This window comes from Aspergillus eucalypticola (genome assembly GCF_003184535.1).
Source record: "Aspergillus eucalypticola CBS 122712 chromosome Unknown BO83scaffold_14, whole genome shotgun sequence".
Classification (NCBI taxonomy): domain Eukaryota; kingdom Fungi; phylum Ascomycota; class Eurotiomycetes; order Eurotiales; family Aspergillaceae; genus Aspergillus; species Aspergillus eucalypticola.
The window spans coordinates 235,958-254,027 of record NW_020290288.1 but is presented as its reverse complement, the minus strand read 5'-3'; the positions used below and the strand labels follow the sequence as shown (position 1 = coordinate 254,027).

Sequence of the window (18,070 nt, the reverse complement as noted above, 5' to 3'; positions counted from 1 at the left end):
CGGATTTGCTTCTTTGTCTCTTCCCTTCATCTTAAAAACGCAGCTGGCTGCTTTTGTCAAGGTACACCCTGATTAGGTTCACCCCTTCCCGCGGGTGTCCCCAGTGATCCGTGGTTCTTTCACGAGGTTCTCAACAAGCTTATGTATATACCGTGTACACCGGCTCCCAATTAGTAGTCAGTAAGTCTCTGGGTAGTTTATCGCTGGAGTTTATCGCTGTTGGGATCGGCCTCGTGACCACTCCCCATAGGGTCTGGATAAATAGAATTCTAGTCACCTGCCACGTTGATGGCTAGCAACACTTGACGGGAAGCTGAACTAGAAAAAAAATCGTCTCATGAAGGGAAAACAAAAAGTGCAGATGTGGTAGAGGACAACATCCCTCTTATGACATAAGAAAGACTAAGAATTGTATTGTTATGGACGTATGCTCGTGGTTCTATCCCGTATTGTCCCTGCATACGAAAAATGAAGAAGGTTCTGGGCAACCATCTGCTGGGCCGCCACATCGTGGCTTTGTACTTGGGTTCATTACCTCTAGAACTTAGTCACTGGAAGGACACAACAGCAGGAAAAAGCAAAAAGACCCAGGTGGAATATTTAAACGACGGCCGCAGCAGCGAAGATCCTCTTGGTGCATCTCCGATGGTTAGTCCACTGACGGGGAGAGCCAATCAGGCGAGGCCGCGTCCTGATAAAGATGAGCGAGGATGAGAGACGACGCGACGCGGTGAGAACTCCTATCACTCCCCAAACCGCTGCATAGGGCTGGAAAAAGAGGCGGAGCAACAAGAAGAGAGAAAACAGAAGAAAAAGTAAAAAGTGGAAGAAGAAACGACAAAAAAAAAAAAGAAAATTGAGATGAACGGTCATGGAAAACGGATGCCCAACCCAAGCCTTTCAGGCAGGTGGTGACTCCTTACCCATCATTGCGTCGTCATGATCTTCTGTCATTTCTGCTCTATCACTTTCGAAGAAAGAAGAAAATGTGAGTCTGCGAGAGATGGAGCCCGATTTTCCACACGCACACACACATACCCCCGTCGATAACAAACCCACCCACACCCCCTGGTCATTAAAAGAAAGGTGACCATGGACTGGCTCTAACTAAGGCCCTTGTTCGTCCCCTATAAGGGGCTCTCTCCTTACCTAGTTAGTTTGCAATTACCGGGGCCATAGTTCAGTTAACTCCAGCTGGCGTCCCTCTGGTCTCACATTCAATTCTTCGCATGTCCTTTCCGCCCGAAACCTTCTTGAACAGTGGAGTCTCGTTAACTTTTTTGACACCTGTCTGGCCCACCAACCGGAGAACTAGTCGTCACCTCGAGTATCTGCCCGTCAGGTTATCTGACTGGCCCTCATCTCACCGTACGGTGTGAGTTGACCGTTTTAAAATCGCCGAGGAAGCACCGGCAACTCTTGGGTTGACCCTGAAGTTCAGTTTCTCTTTTCCACGGGACTTCTCTGGGGGATACCGATACTTTTATTTGTGTTTTTTTTTATTTGGTGTCAAGATTTGGTGTTGTATCTCACCACCTTATCTTGGGCCTCAACTTTTTATTTTCCTTTGATATATATATCACTATCATCATACTATATATTTTCCTTCCATTCTTTTTTGATTATTTATCTATTTCTTTTTTATCGATTGTGTGATCTGTGACAGATCCCGAAGTGGTCGGGGAAACGCAGTGATTACGATTTAGAGGGGCAAACTTTTCCATAATAGGTGAGTGGAAAGTGTCCGATTTGATGTCACGGACCAATTTCTTCCCCCGAGGCTTGTTATTATTTGTGTGCGGGAGTGGGTTTCGTTGGCATTCTTATGTGTTATGATGATGGCTATAGCTCATCCCGGCTGTGGACTGATGGATCGGGACAAGAAGGGAGGGGGTAGAATGGATCCATCGACCAGTTTGTTTACATGCAGTGGAAGGATGGCTTGTCCCAGGATTTTGTTCCAGCGGCTTTGATTGAGGGCATGTGTCGGTTTTTAGTTGTTCGTTTTTTATTTCCGTTACCCTGTGGGTTTATTGTTCTAACCCAAAAGGAACAAAAAAAATTTGGGGTGCGAAAAGAAAAATGATGCAAACCGACATTGCACGAACATCAAAAACCCTCGTCATACCTTTTTTTCTCATTTATTATATTTCACTACTAGTATTGATTTATGGTCTCTGAAATTTTTGTGTGTGTGTGTGTGTGTGTGTGTGTGTGTGTGTATTCTGGGTTCCGTCTTCAATCCCTCTTCTGTTGGGATTCATTCTTCTCATTGTCTTTTTCATTTTCTTTTTTTGTCCTTTTCATAGATTTTGATGATTAGTTGGCTTTTTTCATGTTTTGGATCTCATATTTCTTTTTTCCCTTTGGCAATTCTTATTGTTAATCTTCCCGATTGCACTGGAGAAGGCGTTTACCAGACTATCTGGCTGGGTTGTTGCTGTGCACTCACTCATTGGCAGGAACCCGATAGAGAGGATCCGCAAACCTTCCCAGCATTACCTTTTTTGCGCTCATGCTGTTGAAGCCGAATCTCTGCCCTTCACTGGCCCGGAACCAGTCAATTAGCCCCTCCTTCATAATTACTACTTGCCCCTCCATTGCCTTCTAGGTTATATTTCTGTCACTCTGTTGATCCCATTGTGTGTGCGCGTGTGTGGTCCTGCCATTGGAGCCTTCGTATTGGTTAATATTCAGGGGGAAAAAGAGGACCACTTGTGAGCCAAGACAGAGGAGACCAAACAAGACAGACAGACAGACAGAAGTTGAAAAAAAGAGGGGAAAATAGGAAGAGGAAGAAAAAAAAAAGAAAGGAAGGGAAAAAAAAAGAAAATAATAAAGCCTGAAAGCAAACCAGTCAAACCAACAGAGCAAAAGACTGGGTGGGAAGTAGAAACCTGCTCAAAAAGGAAAGAACGAGAGGCCACTTGGTGGAACGGATTTGGGGCAACCGTCGACTTTGACTGAAGGAAATCTCAGGTGGCAGGGAAAGCAAAGTCACGTCCAGTCAGGACTAGGAGAACAGAAGAAGAGAATCGAAGCAAAGAGAGAAAGAAAGCAAGGAAGAAGAAGACGAGGAGAGAGAGACGGAGAGAGAGAGGGAGAAACAGAGAGAGGCACCAATTCTTGGGAATAATATCATCCCAATCGGAAGGAGACATCTAAAGGCCTCCCTCCACTCTTCAGCTATTCCCCTCCCATCTTCCACCACCCCCCCTCCTTCTCTCGTGTGGTGATTGTTTATTTCCTGCTCTAGGAAATTAGCAGTCAGTGTCTCCAACGCCCCAACTTACTATCACGCCTAACCCCATCATCATCATCATCATCATCGTCATTATCATCACCCATCACCATCACTTCTACGTGCCTCTCTGATTACCCGTTCGGGCGAGTCGTGCCAGAGAAGACGGCCTGTCTCCGGCCTTAAACCACACAAATCACAACCCCCCTCCCTCCCTCCCTTCCTACTCCGATACTATCTACTATTCTATTTGCCCCCTCGGGGTGCTTCCCCTGGCTGGCCCCATTACGTTGGCTGGGAATCCTGCCTGATCCCGAGACTTCAGCTTGCATTGTGACTGGATTAGCCCTGGGCAGTCAGTCACCTAAGCAAACAAGGGCTTCTGGTACTTCAGCAGATGCATCTTTCCTGACTCTCTCCCTTCCCCCTTGTACTACCCCTCCAGCTGCATGTTCATGTAAACAAACCCAATATGTCTCGCCGTCGTGCCTCTCACAGCGAATCTTTGGGAATTTCATCTACTATGAACGAAGCTCTTGCCTATCCTTTCTCCGGGATGCAGCAAGCCAATGCTCCACAGCGACGCGGCCCGATCGAAGGGCCCAACGGTCGACGCTTGATTCGTAGGGTCACCTGGCGATCCTCCACGTACAAGTTGATGGCTTGTCTGTGGGTGTTGGGTGTCTTTTATATCGTCTGGCTGATTCGGGATGTCTTCTACTACCCCTTCTACGCCTCTTCCAAACAGCCACTCACCCCCAAAGACACGAATGAGTAAGTCCCTGGATGCCTCTCCCTGTCAGTTTCCTTGTTTTTCTTTCTCCCCTTATTGGTTGACCTCATCGTTTCCTGGTCCATGACCCAATTACTCATCTGGCCCCGTCTTGTACATAGTTTACTGGCTCCCTATGTGGGTCGTCAAGAGTGTGACATTTCTTCCCTGTCCCTCTTCAGCCCCCCTCAACCCGGTGATGGCGAACGTGCTTCAAGCAATCCATACTGCCAATCTCGTGATGCCCTGCTCAACGCCATGAGCAATGGCGGGCGTCACGGTTTTGACGCTGCGTATACCTCTCAAGGCAAGTGCCAAATCGATGGTCTTTCTTTTCTCGTATCGGACACTTCGGCTTCTCGGAGGGGCTCCAGAGGGGCAGCAGTTGCCTTCTTGACACTCAAACTGACCTTCCCTTCCAGGATGCTCTTATCGTTGGTTCACTAGCGCCGAAGTATGCGACATTCTTCGGAAATTCGATGGAATTGTCTTTGTGGGTGATGATACCTTGGCCGATGCCTATGCAGGCTTCAATATTCTTCTGCGGGAGGACCTGGCCACTGGATCCCTGAGAGAGTGGGAGATAAACAAAGGACATGACCATGATTGCCGATGTGAATCCCAGTTCACCAGTAAATCGTGCCTACCTCTGCGGATTACTTCGAGTGATGAGGTATACGCTCAAGAAGGAAGCAGTGCCCCTCGCAGGCCTTACGCTTGTTCATCCCGTAAGCACCCCCCAGCATCCTAGTCACCATCAATGCTCACATCTGGGCTGGATTGCTGACAATGCTTCTTGCTCTCAGGTATTCCTCATGCCTTCCTCGCTACAGCCAGTTCTCCTGCCCCAAGGGGTGTGTATGACAAATTTCGTCGAATGGTCGCCCGAGGAGTTGGCCGAAACAGACCCGTTCCCGTGATCCTGAGTCTTTCCCTTTCCACATCCTATTCCCTGTCTACAGCTAAAAGCAGCATGGATGAATGGCTCACACTGGCCCAGGCCAGTGGACGGAACACCCCTTTTCTATGGGTAGGTCCGACAGCTCCTGGTCTTCAAAAGGACTCGAAGGACAACATCCACGCATCCAGCTGGCAGTATTCACAAGACGCCGCCCAAGAAGCCCGCAACAGAGGCTTGGATGCTCTGGGAATGTACAATGCGACCCTTCAAGCTGATAGTTGGGATGGTAAGCACTACGGAGAGAAGGTAGCTTTGATACAAGCGATGATGGTGAGTACGGCTCTGCATATTTTGCCACCAAGTACTTTCAGTAACAGCCCCTTAGGTTATCAACTGGCTGGCTATGCTCTGAATTGATGACGGAGTGGTGCTGTGCCATCCGCTCAAAGGTTCCTTCGAAGCTAACTACGGTATTGGATGTCCCTAAAACGTGCGCTCTATTTAACCCAATTCACCCTCAGGTATTCTGAAATACATGTTGCCTCATCTCAACAGTGACCGACAGCGTGTCTATATTTCGCTGCTTTTTTTGTCCTGTATTGTCTTATCTGTCAAACCTTGACGTTTCCTGAGAAGTATTATCTCCGAGCCAGATTGCTTATGATGGATGGGACAGGTGTCTTCTTTTCCTACTTTTCACTTCTCTTTCTTCTCCTTCCTCTTTCTCTTCGCTTTTTATTTCTTTTTCTTTCGCTCTACCTTATTACATCGCGCACCCTCATATCTATTTCACTGCATTTTTCTTCTTCCTCTCTTGTTCCATCATGTAACCTCGCAGCTTCATCCACACATCACATCTATTTGTCTGGTATAATGGCCAAGGCGTTATTGACATTTATCATCATCATTTACTACTGTGTCTATGTTTTCTCGATTGAACCATTCACAATACACTACACTGAATTTATAGAACACAGATACCCGCAACCGGAAAGATTCACACATTTACTTAGTAGTAGTTTATTTTGCATACCGTGTCTTTGAATACAGCCTGGGGACCTGTAGATACAATGTTGCAGTAAAATTTCTCCCCACAGTTTTGAGTTCTGCCAAAACTCTGTTTTACCACAGCCGACTGGTTGGGCCGTCGGGGCTGCAGCAGCAACTTCCCTGCCACTTGCGTTCTAGGCTTCCGATAAGGGGACGGAAAGTACAATGGGTATGTAGTATGTACCTCTCCGCTAGACAGGTACATCGTGTAACGTCACTTGAACTGTGAACATAGAGACCAACAAGGAGAATATTTATTCAATGTGCATTATTAACATCTCGTATCATTTCATCAATTATATTATCTATACACATGGTCTTTTAGACTGCTGGAATCTGCTAAAACGGCCTTTATAGTGTTCTTCCGTTTTTAGTCAAACCAAGGTACTTGGAACAGATTTCGCTGGCATATCGCATGACTAGATTTCGCTTTTGTGTAGGGAGATTGTGGAGGAAGAAAACGCCAATTCGCTCCTGTCCGGCCTACCCGCTTGGTATAACTCCATGACGTGTTTATATGTGCGCGCGTGTGGAAGAAACTATACGTAGAGGGCAGAGGTCTCGGCCTTGGCGACCTGGGCCTCGTAGGGCTTGAGAGCCTCCTTCACTTCAGTGGAGAGGAACTTCTCAACCTGCTGGGGAGCACGGCCGACGAAGGTGCTGGGGTCAAGGAGAGCATCAAGCTCATCCAGGATGGGGGCGAAGAAAGCAGTGCGACGGACGCGGTCGAGCAGGTCGTTGTTCAAGCCGAGCTTCTTGACGTTATCGGCGGCTTGGTGGGAGAGGACACCTGTTGCAGTGCAAGAAGTTGTTAGGTTAGGGCTAGCTAGTGTGGGACTGGATTGGGGGCCGCGCGACGTACGGATTTCCTCATGGGCGTCCTGACGGGACAGACCCTTCTTCACACAGGCCATGATGATCTGTTATGCTATGGTTAGTATTATTGGAAGACACGGTTCTGGACGCGGAAGGCTTACGTTCTCACTATAGTTGGTCTCTTGGTTAGCTGGAGCTTCAAAGATGGGGTTAGAGGCGTCTGGAACTTACGTGGCCATGAAGGGCAGCTCATCGTTGACATGGCGTCTGATGACTTCAGGGTAAACAACAAAGCCGGAGGTGACGTTGTCTAACGGTTGTCAGCATCGGGAGAGATGAGTGGAAAAGGCGCTGAAAACTCACTCAAAAGGATGAGACAGGCATCGGCCGAAAGGAAGAGTTCGGGGATGCTGATACGGCGGATAGCACTGTCATCCTGTTCATGCCGTTAATGAATGAAGTCGGATAACGAGAAACATCTCGCAAACTTACGAGAGAGCGCTCGAACCACTGAGCGGAGTACGTGTCCAGAGCATCCTTGGGGAGGTTCTGAAGGTGTCTTCCGAGAGAGCACAGACGCTCGGACCGCATGGGGTTACGCTTGTAAGCCTGCACAGACCAACCACGTTAGTATTTCCTGTAGCTCTCATTGGTCCTTTGAATTTTTTTCCTCACCATAGCACTGCTACCAATCTGGTCCTTCTCGAAAGGCTCCTCAACCTCCTTCAGCATGGCCAAGTGACGGATGTCAATGCCAATGCGCTCGCAGGTAGAGCCGAAAGAGCCGAGGGCATTGCCAACATCGACATCAATCTTACGGGAGTAGGTCTGGGCGGAGATGATGTACGCAGACTTGAAACCGGCCTTCTCGGTGACCAGCTCATCCAACTGCTCAACCTTGTCATGGTTGCCCTCGAAGATCTGGAGGAAAGAGGCCTGAGTACCGGTGGTGCCCTTGACACCACGGAAGCGCAGGTCATCGCGAGCCCGCTCGAGGTTCTTCAGGTCCATGAGCAAGTCCTGGATCCACAGGGAGGCACGCTTTCCGACGGTAACAAGCTGAGCGGGCTGTCCGTGGGTGAAACCCAGGCAGGGCAGGTCCTTGTACTGCTTAGCGAAGGCAGACAGCTTGTCAATGACGACAGCAAGCTTGGGGATGAGGATGTCGAGTCCATCACGGAGGAAAATCAAGTCTGCGTTGTCGGTGCAGTAGCAGGAGGTGGCGCCCCAGTGGATGATTCCGGCAGCGGCAGGAGCGACCTGGCCATAGGCGTGAACGTGAGCCATGACATCGTGTCTACGGCGCTTCTCCTCCTCAGCGGCAACCTTGAATTCGTCGTCCTGAATAGTGAGATGGGCCTTCATCTGCTCAATGGCTTCGTCGGAGATCGGCAAACCGAGCTCTGTGCGGGTTAGTCGGGCAACGGAAACAAAAGCACGACAATGGGCAGTATGATTTACCTTTCTCGGCCTCGGCGAGCCAGAGCCACAGTTGTCTCCAGGTAGAGAAACGGTTCCTGGGAGAGAAGAGATACTTCATCTCGTCGCCTGAAGATTGGTGTCCCGTCAGTCCGATATCGCACTATGAGGGCAGGAGGTCGCCCGAGGTGATATCGGGTAACTTACTGGAGTAGCGCGAGTTGAGAGGGGTCTGGTAGACATCGTTACTGGCAGACATCTTGGCCGTGAGGAATTGAGGAAGATTGTAGAAGGAATTGAGGGAAGAGGAAAAGGGGAAAAGGCGGAGGAGGGGCGAGGCGAAAGTTGTGCGGGATGACCAGCAAATTTCTAGTGGAGTGGATGAACGCGGCGGGGTCTCCGCTTATCGGTCACGTTATCGCCGGAGTTGCTTATCACCACATGACGCCCAAATCGTGGGGGAGGCCTTTTTTTTATTTGAACACATATTATCACATTAGGAATATAAGAAGGTAAGGTAGATATATATCTAAGATTTCCATCCTCATCCAAGCGCCGCCAATTGAGCCGACAAACTGCCTTTGTCGTATTTGACATATTTGCCTCGTCCCTTGTCGATCTCATGATAGCGGTCCCAGAATCGGGCATAGAGTGGCTCGAGAACAGCCTGGACCTCCCGAGCCAGCACCCCGCGCACCTCCCGCTCCATATACAGTGCCTTGTGGCGGCCCACCAGTTCATCGAAACTAGCATTGAAAGCTTTGAACTTGTCTTTGATAGCGTCCTTGTCCTTAGATGAAAGTGATTTAACAATGGCGGCGGAGTCGACGACACCTCCAGATGCCGGTCGTGCTGACCCGCCAGAGCCCCGAGAGGTATACTGCACATCCAGAAGATAGTGGGAAGTTTCTTTCCATGCATCGAGATACGTCGAAGTGGCCCGTTTGCGGAATGTGTCGATTCGTGCAATGCTGTCGGCAGAGCCAAGGTATCGGGCCAACTCAGAACTCTGACGGATGGAGCGATCCACTGTACAGAATACGTTGGACAAGAAAACGCCCTGGACTGCCTTTGAGCGGTGAAGTGCTCGGCCTCGAGCTTCCAGGGCGATCATAAGAGCTTCGATCATATCGAGTATGAAGTGCGATAAAAGGGTCATGCTGTCCGGGCTGACATCCAAGGGCGCCGTGGGCGCTGCATTGGTCGTGGACCGCCAGTTTCCATCTCCCAGAGATGTCAAGATCGATGCGAGCGGCCCCGAATAGCCCGTCAGGGTGGTAAGGGAGCTCATGACTTCATTGACAAGGGGAACAGACCCACCATCTGGCGGAAGCATGGTAATCCCTGCGGCCTTGCGTTTTGTCTCCTCCAATAACTCCGAAAGCGACGATTTTGCCGTCTCCCGAACCGGCCTGAGAGCCTCGATGAAAAGGCTTTTCAGCTCCCCAGTTTTCGACTCCACACGGTACGACATGGCAGTAACAATCTCGATGATCTCGAACGCCAAAAAGCAATCCGTCATGAGGTTTGCCCTGATATACTGGTTGAGCTCTCGCAAGGTCTGCGCATATTCGCCCAAAGCGGAGCGGCAAGTTGCCTGCAAAGCCAGTCCCCGTTGATCACCTGTAAAGACCCGCACGAGAATATCATGTTCTGCATATATAAAGCTTTCTAAAGCGTTGGAATAGATCCCGATACCGTTGGTGCCTTGCCTGTAGGGACCGTCGGCAGCCCGTCGTTTGACAGTATTGAGAGATGCTATGGCCAGGTTCTGCAAGCTCGATGTGATATATGGTCCGCGAATATCGGCGTAAATTTTGAGAGCGGGGTTTCCGCCATCACCCCGTTGCGGCCCATAGCTTGCTGCAGAGCCGATAGCCGAACATACCGGGCCCAACTCCGCGACAGTCTCATCAGGTAGCGAGGGGAATGAGAGTTCTACAGCGAGGCGCAAATCATTAGTATCTCATGTCTGAGTGAGAGTTGTGTACTAGACGCCGACCTTTAGTTAAGTAGTGTAATGGTTCGATCGGATTAACGTAGTCGCTCAGTGTGCCGCGGAGCATGTCCTGGAGCTGGGAGTTTCCAAGCACCAGCAAAGAAGTAAATTCGGAGATAGCTTTTTGGTTCGATCTTAGATTGGTTGAGTTGAGGTCGACCAAGGCCTTTTCCACGCGCTTCACAGCAGATAGGTATTGCGACAAACCGACGGTCTGGGGGCTGAACGGATGTAAGTCAAACATTCCCTGAATAAGCCCGAACCCGCGAAGATGCTGCATACCTTGATCGTATAATTCCTTCTTCCTTGCCCTTGGCATCCAGAGGCTGGCGGAGGCGTTCAATGGCTTCATTGACCTTATCTATGTTGCTGTTGGTGATCTGTAGCGATTGGGTATTGCTGTAGATTGGCCCGATCGCATGCTTCACCACATTGCCCCCGGTTTCCAAGCGATTCAAAGAGCCTTGAATCTTCTTCGTAAGGAGTTTGAGCTTCTCGAGGTTGGCGTATAGCACCTCGACCTCCGCGCTCTCCTCCGCGTAGGCGGCGTTCCTGGGAGCAACCATGGCTGTGAGGATTCGATCTCGATCGGCGCAGGTCCCACTAGTGTGTCAGGCAATCAGGGATTCGTAACCGGAATCAGACACACGCGACGGAAGGAGATGATGTCATGTCTTTGACCCTGGCGGTCAGGCAAGAGAAGAGAAGAAAGAGGGGAAGGACAGCAAAAAGAACAGCTGGCCGATGAGGCACCTGGCCTCATGAAGCAAGCATACTAGTAGGCGAGAGAGAGGAGCTCAAGAAGCAAGCTTGTGGCCCTTCAATCTCCCCCGGACAGAAGAGGGGCGCTAATCCCCATCCAGTAAGTTCGGCCCGTCTGCGGCGCCGAGGATTTCCTGGATGCGCCCCACGTGACATGTCGTCATGTTTCCGGCAGATTCCCGGCGCGTCTTCCAGCTCCAGCTTCGCTTTAAGAATGGAGTCCGGCCACGATCGTCGTGGCCTGGCCGCCATGGCTTCATCACTTGCATGTTGCTTCCCGCCACTTCCCTAATCCTACGCGGTACCCATTGCAACATGGGGGCTGCCAAGGCACTGCGTTTACGCTGGACTGTTCCTCCTACCCTCTTGATTGCCTTAGGCGGCGGTCTCCTCTATACTACAAGTGGCCGAACTCAGTCAAATAAGCAATTGCTGCTGCAAACCGGCCCAAAAGGCTTCTTCTCAACAAGCTTAAACCCGGGCTCTGATAAACGGTCGGATAAATCATCCGGAAGCTCCGACTGGAACCCGTTGGGTCATGGCTCCAAGGAAGACCCGCACCATGATGCAGGCTCGATATGGACGAATGTGCTGCAAAAGTTCGAGGGGGTGAAGCAGGCTGTGGGCACTCCCGACTGGATTGAGCTCGACAACATCAAAAACTACATCATTCCAGACTGGACCCGATTGCTTCCACTGTCGGTGCAGAAGCTCCAGCGCGAGCTCTCCATGGCGCCTGGCTCCCTTGCAGACGATATCTGGCACGAAGCTCACGACCCAGACATCAACCCAGAAATTCTCCGCAAGGCCAAAGTTCGAGTGGGGGATACACTCTGCAACGAAGAATTGGCGTACAGACAGAAGCGGCAAAAATACGCAACCGCGGCGCTGGCCTCTTATCTGGACATCCCTGAAGATGAAATACATCCGGACGATGTTCCCATCATTGCCATGTGCGGCTCGGGTGGCGGTCTGCGTGCGCTTGTCGCTGGCACCGGCTCGTACCTCGCGACTCAAGAAGCTGGCCTATGGGATTGTGTTACCTATACTGCTGGCGTAAGTGGCAGTTGTTGGCTGCAGACGCTCTACCACTCGTCCATCACGGGGCGCAATTTCAACAAAATGGTCGACCATCTGAAAAACAGACTGGGAGTCCATTTGGCCTTTCCACCGGCAGCCCTCAAGCTACTCACCAATGCTCCCACAAACAAGTATCTTCTCAGCGGCTTAGTCGAAAAGCTGAAAGGTGATCCCGGTGCCGATTTTGGCTTGGTGGATATATACGGCATGCTCTTGGCTGCGCGGTTGCTGGTGCCCAAGGGAGAATTAGGCGTCTGTGATAGGGATCTGAAGCTATCGAACCAGAGATATAACCTCGCCTCCGGAGCTCATCCACTTCCCATCTATACGGCTGTCCGCCATGAGATTCCTGTGCTCGAGAACCAAGAGAACCCCGAGAAACGAGAGAAGCCAGAAGATTTGATTAAAGAGTCGAAAAACGAGGCATGGTTTCAGTGGTTCGAGTTTACACCCTACGAATTCTTCTGCGAGGAGCTCAGTGCAGGAATACCGACATGGGCGCTGGGAAGACACTTCCACGGTGGAGTCAATGTTAAACCTGAAGAGATCTCTCCCATTCCTGAGCTGCGCGTTCCCGCATTGATGGGTGTCTGGGGAAGTGCTTTCTGTGCTACACTGTCTCATTACTACAAGGAGATACGGCCCGTTATCAAAGGCATCACAGGCCTCAGCGGCATAGACTCCCTCATCCAAGGCAAGACGAAGGATCTAGTACGAGTTCACCCGATTGACCCAGCCACCATACCAAACTATGTACTCGGCATGAAAGATCAGCTGCCACCGTCCTGTCCAGAGTCCATCTTCCGAAGCCGTCATCTCCGGCTCATGGACGCAGGCATGAGCAACAACCTCCCCATCTACCCGCTCCTCAGACCTGGTAGAGACGTCGACGTCATCATCGCCTTCGACGCATCAGCCGATATCAAACAAGAGAACTGGCTCTCCGTTGTAGACGGATATGCTCGACAACGAGGTGTTAAGGGCTGGCCAATAGGCGCCGGATGGCCCAGGGAAGACGAGCAACTCAAACAAACCGAAGAAATGCTCCGTCAGGCCCAGAACATCTCCCAGAAAGAGCTAGCCAACAAGATGGCCGAAGCCCAGGACAAGAGCAAACCCAACAGCCCTACCACCAACCAAAATACTACCTCAAACAACACAACCACCACCCCACCCACAAGTGCACAAAATAAAACGAAAAACCATCCCTCCACCTCCACCGACCTCGACTACTGCAACATCTGGGTAGGCACCACCCAAGAAATGGTGTCGGGCCAAGAACCCCCACCATCCAAGCGCCTCTTCCACCCACAAGACACCGATCACTCCGAATCCGACTTCCACCTCATGCGCCCAGACGCAGGCATCGCCGTCGTCTACTTCCCCTTACTCCCCAATCCATCCGCCCCAGAGCTCCCCACCAGTTCCTCCCTTCAAAAGTCCCGCACTCCTGCCCGCAAATCCGAAAATACTTCCAAAGCCCGCGTCTCCGACCCGGCTAAACCTCTGACTCCATACCCAGGCACCATCAACCCAGACGTCGACGACTTCCTCTCCACATGGAACTTCGTCTACACACCCGAACAAATCGACTCAGTGGTCGGTCTTGCGAAGGCGAACTTCGCCCAGGGTGAGGATCAAGTTAAGCGTGTGGTGCGGGCCGTGTACGAGCGGAAGAAGAATGATCGGTTACAGCGTGAAGAACGGGAATCGAGGCAGCGGATGGAGGGGTTCGTGCCGCTGTAGGATTGATCAACTATTGACGAATTGCATGTGGCATATTCTGTGGAGTTGTAAGTGGTTTATGTATTGAGGAGATTTGGAGTTGAAATGAGGTTTGCGGGTCTTCACTTCCTTTTTTTCTATTTTCGTTTCTTTTACTAGCAACTGTTCAAGCAAAGCATTGTTTGTGTGTGTGTGTGAAGATAATCTACTTTTAGATATGCTAGTATGGTGTGATTATGATATGATAACTTCGATTGGTATGGTTATACCTACTTACATCTCTTTACGTTCTCCGTAAATCCTACTACTCTTAGCTGTTCTGATTTAACTGGAGACATTATTAATTAAGCAGGCAGATACGCGCACCTTCCTATCAGTCAGGTGGTCATTCGCTGTCAGTACATTCGTATTCGTATACCTGTATCGTGTACTATGTAGTATATACAAAATCTCGTAACTCAGACCAGTCCAATCCAGTCGAAACCCCCCTCCTATACATATAACAGTTAATACAGATCAGAGGATTGCTTCACACATACATTGGACCAATCTCTCACAAGAGATTCATCGTGCTATTTACCCTCGTCAACAGAAGACCACTCTTTCTTTGTATCTTTCTTCGCCTGCAAAGGCGCAGCAGAACTTCTCCCCGACTCGTCCTCGCTACTGCCCGCAAGACTCACGTCTTTACTTTCGTCGGTTTGCTTGCGCAGACCGAGCTGCTTGCCTAGTCCTGGTATTGAAGATACGGCGGAGGCGGCAGCGGTGCTGAGGTCTGAGAGGAGGGGGTGGTCGTGCTCGTTAGTAGTATGTTTGTCTTTGTGTTTATGTTTGGTTGAGCTGCTGTCTTGTTCTGATTCGAGGTCCTTGTCGGCCTCTAGATCTTTAGATGGGGGAGGCGGCGGTGTGTTCTCATCGTCCTGGTCTCGTGGGGTGTCAGTACCAGAGTTGGAGCCAGTGCCATGGATGTGCCAGTCCGGTGGCTGAGTCTCGGGAATTGGTTCACCGGGCTTGGGCTCGGAGATGGGTCTTCCTGTGTCGGGGTGGGAGGTGCCTGGTTGGTTGGCGTATCGCCAGACGACTTTCAGTCGGTCTAAGGCTTTCACGCCCTTGCGCGTTGTGCCTTTGATGCCGTCGAGGGCCTCCCATTCGGCTTCGAAGACGCCGGAGTCATGCTGATCGCCGCCTTCGAAGTAGGCATTGAACCAGACGTGCGCGATGGACGTTACCATGGCCCAGCCGGTGTAGGCGGCTTTGCTGCGTCTTTCGAAGTCGATGTTCACGTCGGAGGTGGGGATGCTGATGGGGGACTTGGGACGAAAGACGATGGCGGAGAGGTGTCTCGGGGGGGTGTCTGTTCTGGCGGGGAATCGGTCGATGGGTGAGGGCTGTCTTCTGTTCTAGGCGGAAATGTCGCAGCGGATTGAGGTTGTTTCTTCTTGTTGTTATCGGCATGTCCGTTTGGGACTGGGTCTAAGGGCATCGTCTTCGATTTCCCATCATCGACCACTGTACGTTCACTCCGATGGAACAGATGATACTTTTTGATCTTCTTCCCTTGGTCCTCAAACCCCTCTACTGCGACCTTGACTCCCTCTCTCAGCCCCACACATGCACCTCGACGATCTCCACCGGCCGCTCGATATACTTCTTCCCCATCTGGTTCGTCCATTGATCCACGTATCCCACCCACCGCAGCTGACTTGGGATACTCACGCCAGCCCCGAACCCGACTCGCATTCGCCGCTCGGTAAATCGCTGCAGTGCGTCGTCTGCCTTCCACCCTTCCTGGCTAATCAGGTAGCTGCAGGCCACGGTGCCACTGCGGCCTTTTCCGGCCTTGCAATGGACGACAGCGACTCTGTCTTTCTTCTTATCCTTCATCTCCTTGGTGCCAGGCTCATCGAGCCGATGGATCCAGTTGCGCATACTGCCCGTCATGGCGGGGATAAGCGCAAACGGGGGCGGATGGTGATCGGGCCATGGGTAATGATGGATGCGATTATAGACCTCTGAGTCGGGATAGCCGGTGCCTTCAGCGCGAAACTCCCAGATACACCAGTCGGAGTCATGTTTCGAGTCGAGGAACTTGACGAGCTCGTCCAGGGGGTTTCTGTAGGCGCGTTGCGGGTAGTTGGAGGAGGGCCCGGAGGTTGCGATGACTGAAAGTGCGCAGGAGCAGGGAATGAGTTAGTAGTAGTAAAATGATAGGGTTGGTGGCTTTACTGTTATCGGTCACATAGCACAAGTCTAAACCAGCTTCAGGATGTTGTAACCGGGGGCCGGCAACAATTTGCCGGAGGATCGACGCCTACGTAGCTCCAGTCATTACATGGTCAGCTACTAATGAGGATAGGAAGTGGCTGGAGAATAGTAGTGCTTACCATAACATCAAGCGACGTGGAATTTCTACTCGAACTGATCAGGGGATATTCAGGAACATGCAAGGGGGTGAAAGACAGACCTGAATCGTGAGGGGATCGTGGCGGAGACAGGGTGGCCAGGCGAATGACGCACGGGTCAACCTGGCGATTCTCTTGGAAAATGGATGGTCCAGATAGACTGGAGAGACCTGAACAAGGTTATATATTCCATGTAATTGACATGGGGATGAGATAGGCCAAGCAGAGAGTGATTGACAGGGGAGAGAGAGGCAGTGCAGCTGCTACATGATCAAGCTTGTCGGGGAAAACATTGTAAGAAGGCCATTCATTGATTTGCAAGGGTCGGGATGATGTCACCGGGACACATTCCAACCCCATCAAACCCATCTCCCAGACTACAACCAATATCTTGTATCAAGGAACATAAACTTGTGATGTATGTTGGTGTTGGTACTATACTTGTATATTTGTAGATTCCGACTAGACTAATTGATGTATTTTCCCAGATCAATCAATCAATCAATCAAGCAATCAACCATCATGACCAGACCATCTTGTAACCAGACATTATAGATCCTCAACCCTATTCATCATAAACCAAACGAAAACCAAACTGTAAACAGTCATCAAGAACCAGCCCATCAAATCCGGATCAATATGATACATAAACTAAAACGCGAATATTTCCAGTATTTTGTCCTCATTCCGCCCTTCATTATCTATACTGTAATAACCCCATTTCATGACCTCAAGTCATTAACTTCCAACCTCCTTTTCCACCAATAATTCCACTATAGGCGCATTTAAGCAACACCATATTCCTCCGTGACAGGAATGGTGAACTTCGGTGTCGGCGAGGTAACATTGGTCTCGCCATAAGCATAGAATTCCATGTCGCCGGGCAGAGTCCAGGCATGCTCGACTCGGATGTTCCATTCCGGGTAGGTAGCGGGCTGGATGCGGGACTGGACCTGAGGGTTGCCACCACAGGCAGTCAGGGCAGTGTTGTTGGAGTTACCAGTGCAAGTGGCATTGAAACCGGGAGTGTTGGCCGTGGCGACGCCGTAAATGTTGAAGGTGTAGGTGCAGGCGGCCGGGGAGCAGCCAGTGGTGAAGTTGGAGACGTGCCAGGTTAGGGCTGGGCTGTCGGCACGGCGGAGAGGAGAAGCCGAGGCTGTGAGGCCGAGGGTGGTGAGAGCAACGGGGAGGTAGTTGAGGAGCTGCATGTTGATAGAGTATATTTCCTTTGTTTGTGTGGTGAGGGTAACAATAAGATTTGATGTATAGTATCCGAGTGGCGAATGGAGGATGTGTATGTATGTATGTCTACCGTTGGAGGGTGGAACGATAGTTGGTAATTGAGATAGTAGATAAGAGGGAGGAAATTAAGTATTATCAATAGCTGATTCGAAGGATACAATACTTTTGTATAGAAATTGGGGAAAGTAGATAGTAGATAGATAGTAGATTGTAGTGAGAAAGAGGGAAGGACAGAGGCGAATAGTTATAATAAGCCGGGGATGATGTGCAGGTGGCAAGGAGAACCAGAAACAAGCGCAACTCCGAACTGCTTCTGATTCCGACCCCAACAGAGAGTAAGAGAGAGAGAGAGGAGTGAGAGAGTAAGAAGAAGTGGAGCTGCGGGTGAAACGAACCAGCATTGGCCCAACTGCGACGATCCCTTGAACTAAAAAAGGATCGGTGTGTGTTGGTGTGTCTCTTATTCTCCATATGATTATCCCTTTGACCCAAAAAAGTTCTGAAGAGTTTAACTAGGTTTGTCGTGGATTTGCAAATGGTTACACGAGGAAGATTAGAAAAGAAAGCTGTCTGTGCTGGCTGATGATAAAAAAGAACTTCCAAGATAGAATCAATTGACAACTCATGCATACATCCATTCCCTTACATCCCAAACTACTGT

General features: G+C 50.4%; 7 protein-coding genes across 7 annotated transcripts; 2 read left to right on the top strand and 5 right to left on the bottom strand.

Moving 5' to 3' along the window:
• Positions 1-3,713: 3,713 nt before the first annotated feature.
• On the top strand, positions 3,714-5,326 carry BO83DRAFT_313953 (uncharacterized protein; the record flags this gene model as incomplete). The annotated part of the gene is made up of 5 exons (XM_025527569.1): positions 3,714-4,015; positions 4,136-4,338; positions 4,436-4,741; positions 4,820-5,244; positions 5,300-5,326. The coding sequence occupies 5 exons, from the start codon at positions 3,714-3,716 to the stop codon at positions 5,324-5,326; spliced, it is 1,263 nt and encodes a 420-aa protein (XP_025387527.1).
• Positions 5,327-6,230: 904 nt separating this feature from the next.
• Positions 6,231-8,531, bottom strand: ade13 (adenylosuccinase ADE13). The gene is made up of 9 exons (XM_025528530.1): positions 8,407-8,531; positions 8,242-8,328; positions 7,456-8,183; positions 7,273-7,389; positions 7,144-7,216; positions 7,012-7,090; positions 6,942-6,948; positions 6,827-6,884; positions 6,231-6,754 (listed from the first exon to the last, which is right to left on the bottom strand). Exons 1-9 carry the CDS (start codon positions 8,456-8,458, stop codon positions 6,504-6,506), a joined length of 1,452 nt encoding a protein of 483 aa, XP_025387526.1. The 5' UTR covers positions 8,459-8,531; the 3' UTR covers positions 6,231-6,503.
• A 142-nt stretch (positions 8,532-8,673) lies between these two features.
• BO83DRAFT_378915 (EXO70 family protein) lies at positions 8,674-10,967 on the bottom strand. Its single transcript, XM_025531380.1, has 3 exons — positions 10,481-10,967; positions 10,202-10,419; positions 8,674-10,137 (listed from the first exon to the last, which is right to left on the bottom strand). Exons 1-3 carry the CDS (start codon positions 10,762-10,764, stop codon positions 8,744-8,746), a joined length of 1,896 nt encoding a protein of 631 aa, XP_025387525.1. The 5' UTR covers positions 10,765-10,967; the 3' UTR covers positions 8,674-8,743.
• A 221-nt stretch (positions 10,968-11,188) lies between these two features.
• On the top strand, positions 11,189-13,856 carry BO83DRAFT_378914 (putative phospholipase A2 (PlaA)). Its single transcript, XM_025531379.1, has one exon. It carries the CDS (start codon positions 11,276-11,278, stop codon positions 13,784-13,786), a length of 2,511 nt encoding a protein of 836 aa, XP_025387524.1. The 5' UTR covers positions 11,189-11,275; the 3' UTR covers positions 13,787-13,856.
• Positions 13,857-14,153: 297 nt separating this feature from the next.
• Positions 14,154-16,085, bottom strand: BO83DRAFT_378912 (uncharacterized protein). The gene is made up of 4 exons (XM_025531378.1): positions 15,992-16,085; positions 15,377-15,927; positions 15,091-15,350; positions 14,154-15,064 (listed from the first exon to the last, which is right to left on the bottom strand). Exons 2-4 carry the CDS (start codon positions 15,704-15,706, stop codon positions 14,338-14,340), a joined length of 1,317 nt encoding a protein of 438 aa, XP_025387523.1. The 5' UTR covers positions 15,707-15,927; positions 15,992-16,085; the 3' UTR covers positions 14,154-14,337.
• BO83DRAFT_378910 (uncharacterized protein) lies at positions 15,828-16,418 on the bottom strand. Its single transcript, XM_025531377.1, has 3 exons — positions 16,230-16,418; positions 16,150-16,174; positions 15,828-16,076 (listed from the first exon to the last, which is right to left on the bottom strand). The coding sequence occupies exons 2-3, from the start codon at positions 16,150-16,152 to the stop codon at positions 15,834-15,836; spliced, it is 246 nt and encodes an 81-aa protein (XP_025387522.1). The 5' UTR covers positions 16,153-16,174; positions 16,230-16,418; the 3' UTR covers positions 15,828-15,833.
• Positions 16,419-16,599: 181 nt separating this feature from the next.
• On the bottom strand, positions 16,600-17,749 carry BO83DRAFT_378909 (uncharacterized protein). Its single transcript, XM_025531376.1, has one exon. The coding sequence runs from the start codon at positions 17,373-17,375 to the stop codon at positions 16,953-16,955; it is 423 nt and encodes a 140-aa protein (XP_025387521.1). The 5' UTR covers positions 17,376-17,749; the 3' UTR covers positions 16,600-16,952.
• Positions 17,750-18,070: the final 321 nt, after the last annotated feature.

Coding starts and splice junctions, on each gene's coding strand:
- BO83DRAFT_378914 (XM_025531379.1), top strand. CDS start 11,276: ATGGGGGCTGCCAAGGCACTGCGTTTACGCTGGACTGTTCCTCCTACC.
- BO83DRAFT_378909 (XM_025531376.1), bottom strand. CDS start 17,375: ATGCAGCTCCTCAACTACCTCCCCGTTGCTCTCACCACCCTCGGCCTC.
- BO83DRAFT_378912 (XM_025531378.1), bottom strand. CDS start 15,706: ATGACGGGCAGTATGCGCAACTGGATCCATCGGCTCGATGAGCCTGGC. Junction 15,351..15,376: donor TGGAGATCGTCGAGGTGCAT/GTGTGGGGCTGA, acceptor GAGGGAGTCAAG/GTCGCAGTAGAGGGGTTTGA. Junction 15,065..15,090: donor CGAGACACCTCTCCGCCATC/GTCTTTCGTCCC, acceptor GTCCCCCATCAG/CATCCCCACCTCCGACGTGA.
- BO83DRAFT_378915 (XM_025531380.1), bottom strand. CDS start 10,764: ATGGTTGCTCCCAGGAACGCCGCCTACGCGGAGGAGAGCGCGGAGGTC. Junction 10,420..10,480: donor GAAGGAATTATACGATCAAG/GTATGCAGCATC, acceptor ACATCCGTTCAG/CCCCCAGACCGTCGGTTTGT. Junction 10,138..10,201: donor ATTACACTACTTAACTAAAG/GTCGGCGTCTAG, acceptor GCCTCGCTGTAG/AACTCTCATTCCCCTCGCTA.
- ade13 (XM_025528530.1), bottom strand. CDS start 8,458: ATGTCTGCCAGTAACGATGTCTACCAGACCCCTCTCAACTCGCGCTAC. Junction 7,217..7,272: donor AGTGGTTCGAGCGCTCTCTC/GTAAGTTTGCGA, acceptor CGGCATGAACAG/GATGACAGTGCTATCCGCCG. Junction 6,755..6,826: donor GGACGCCCATGAGGAAATCC/GTACGTCGCGCG, acceptor GCACTGCAACAG/GTGTCCTCTCCCACCAAGCC.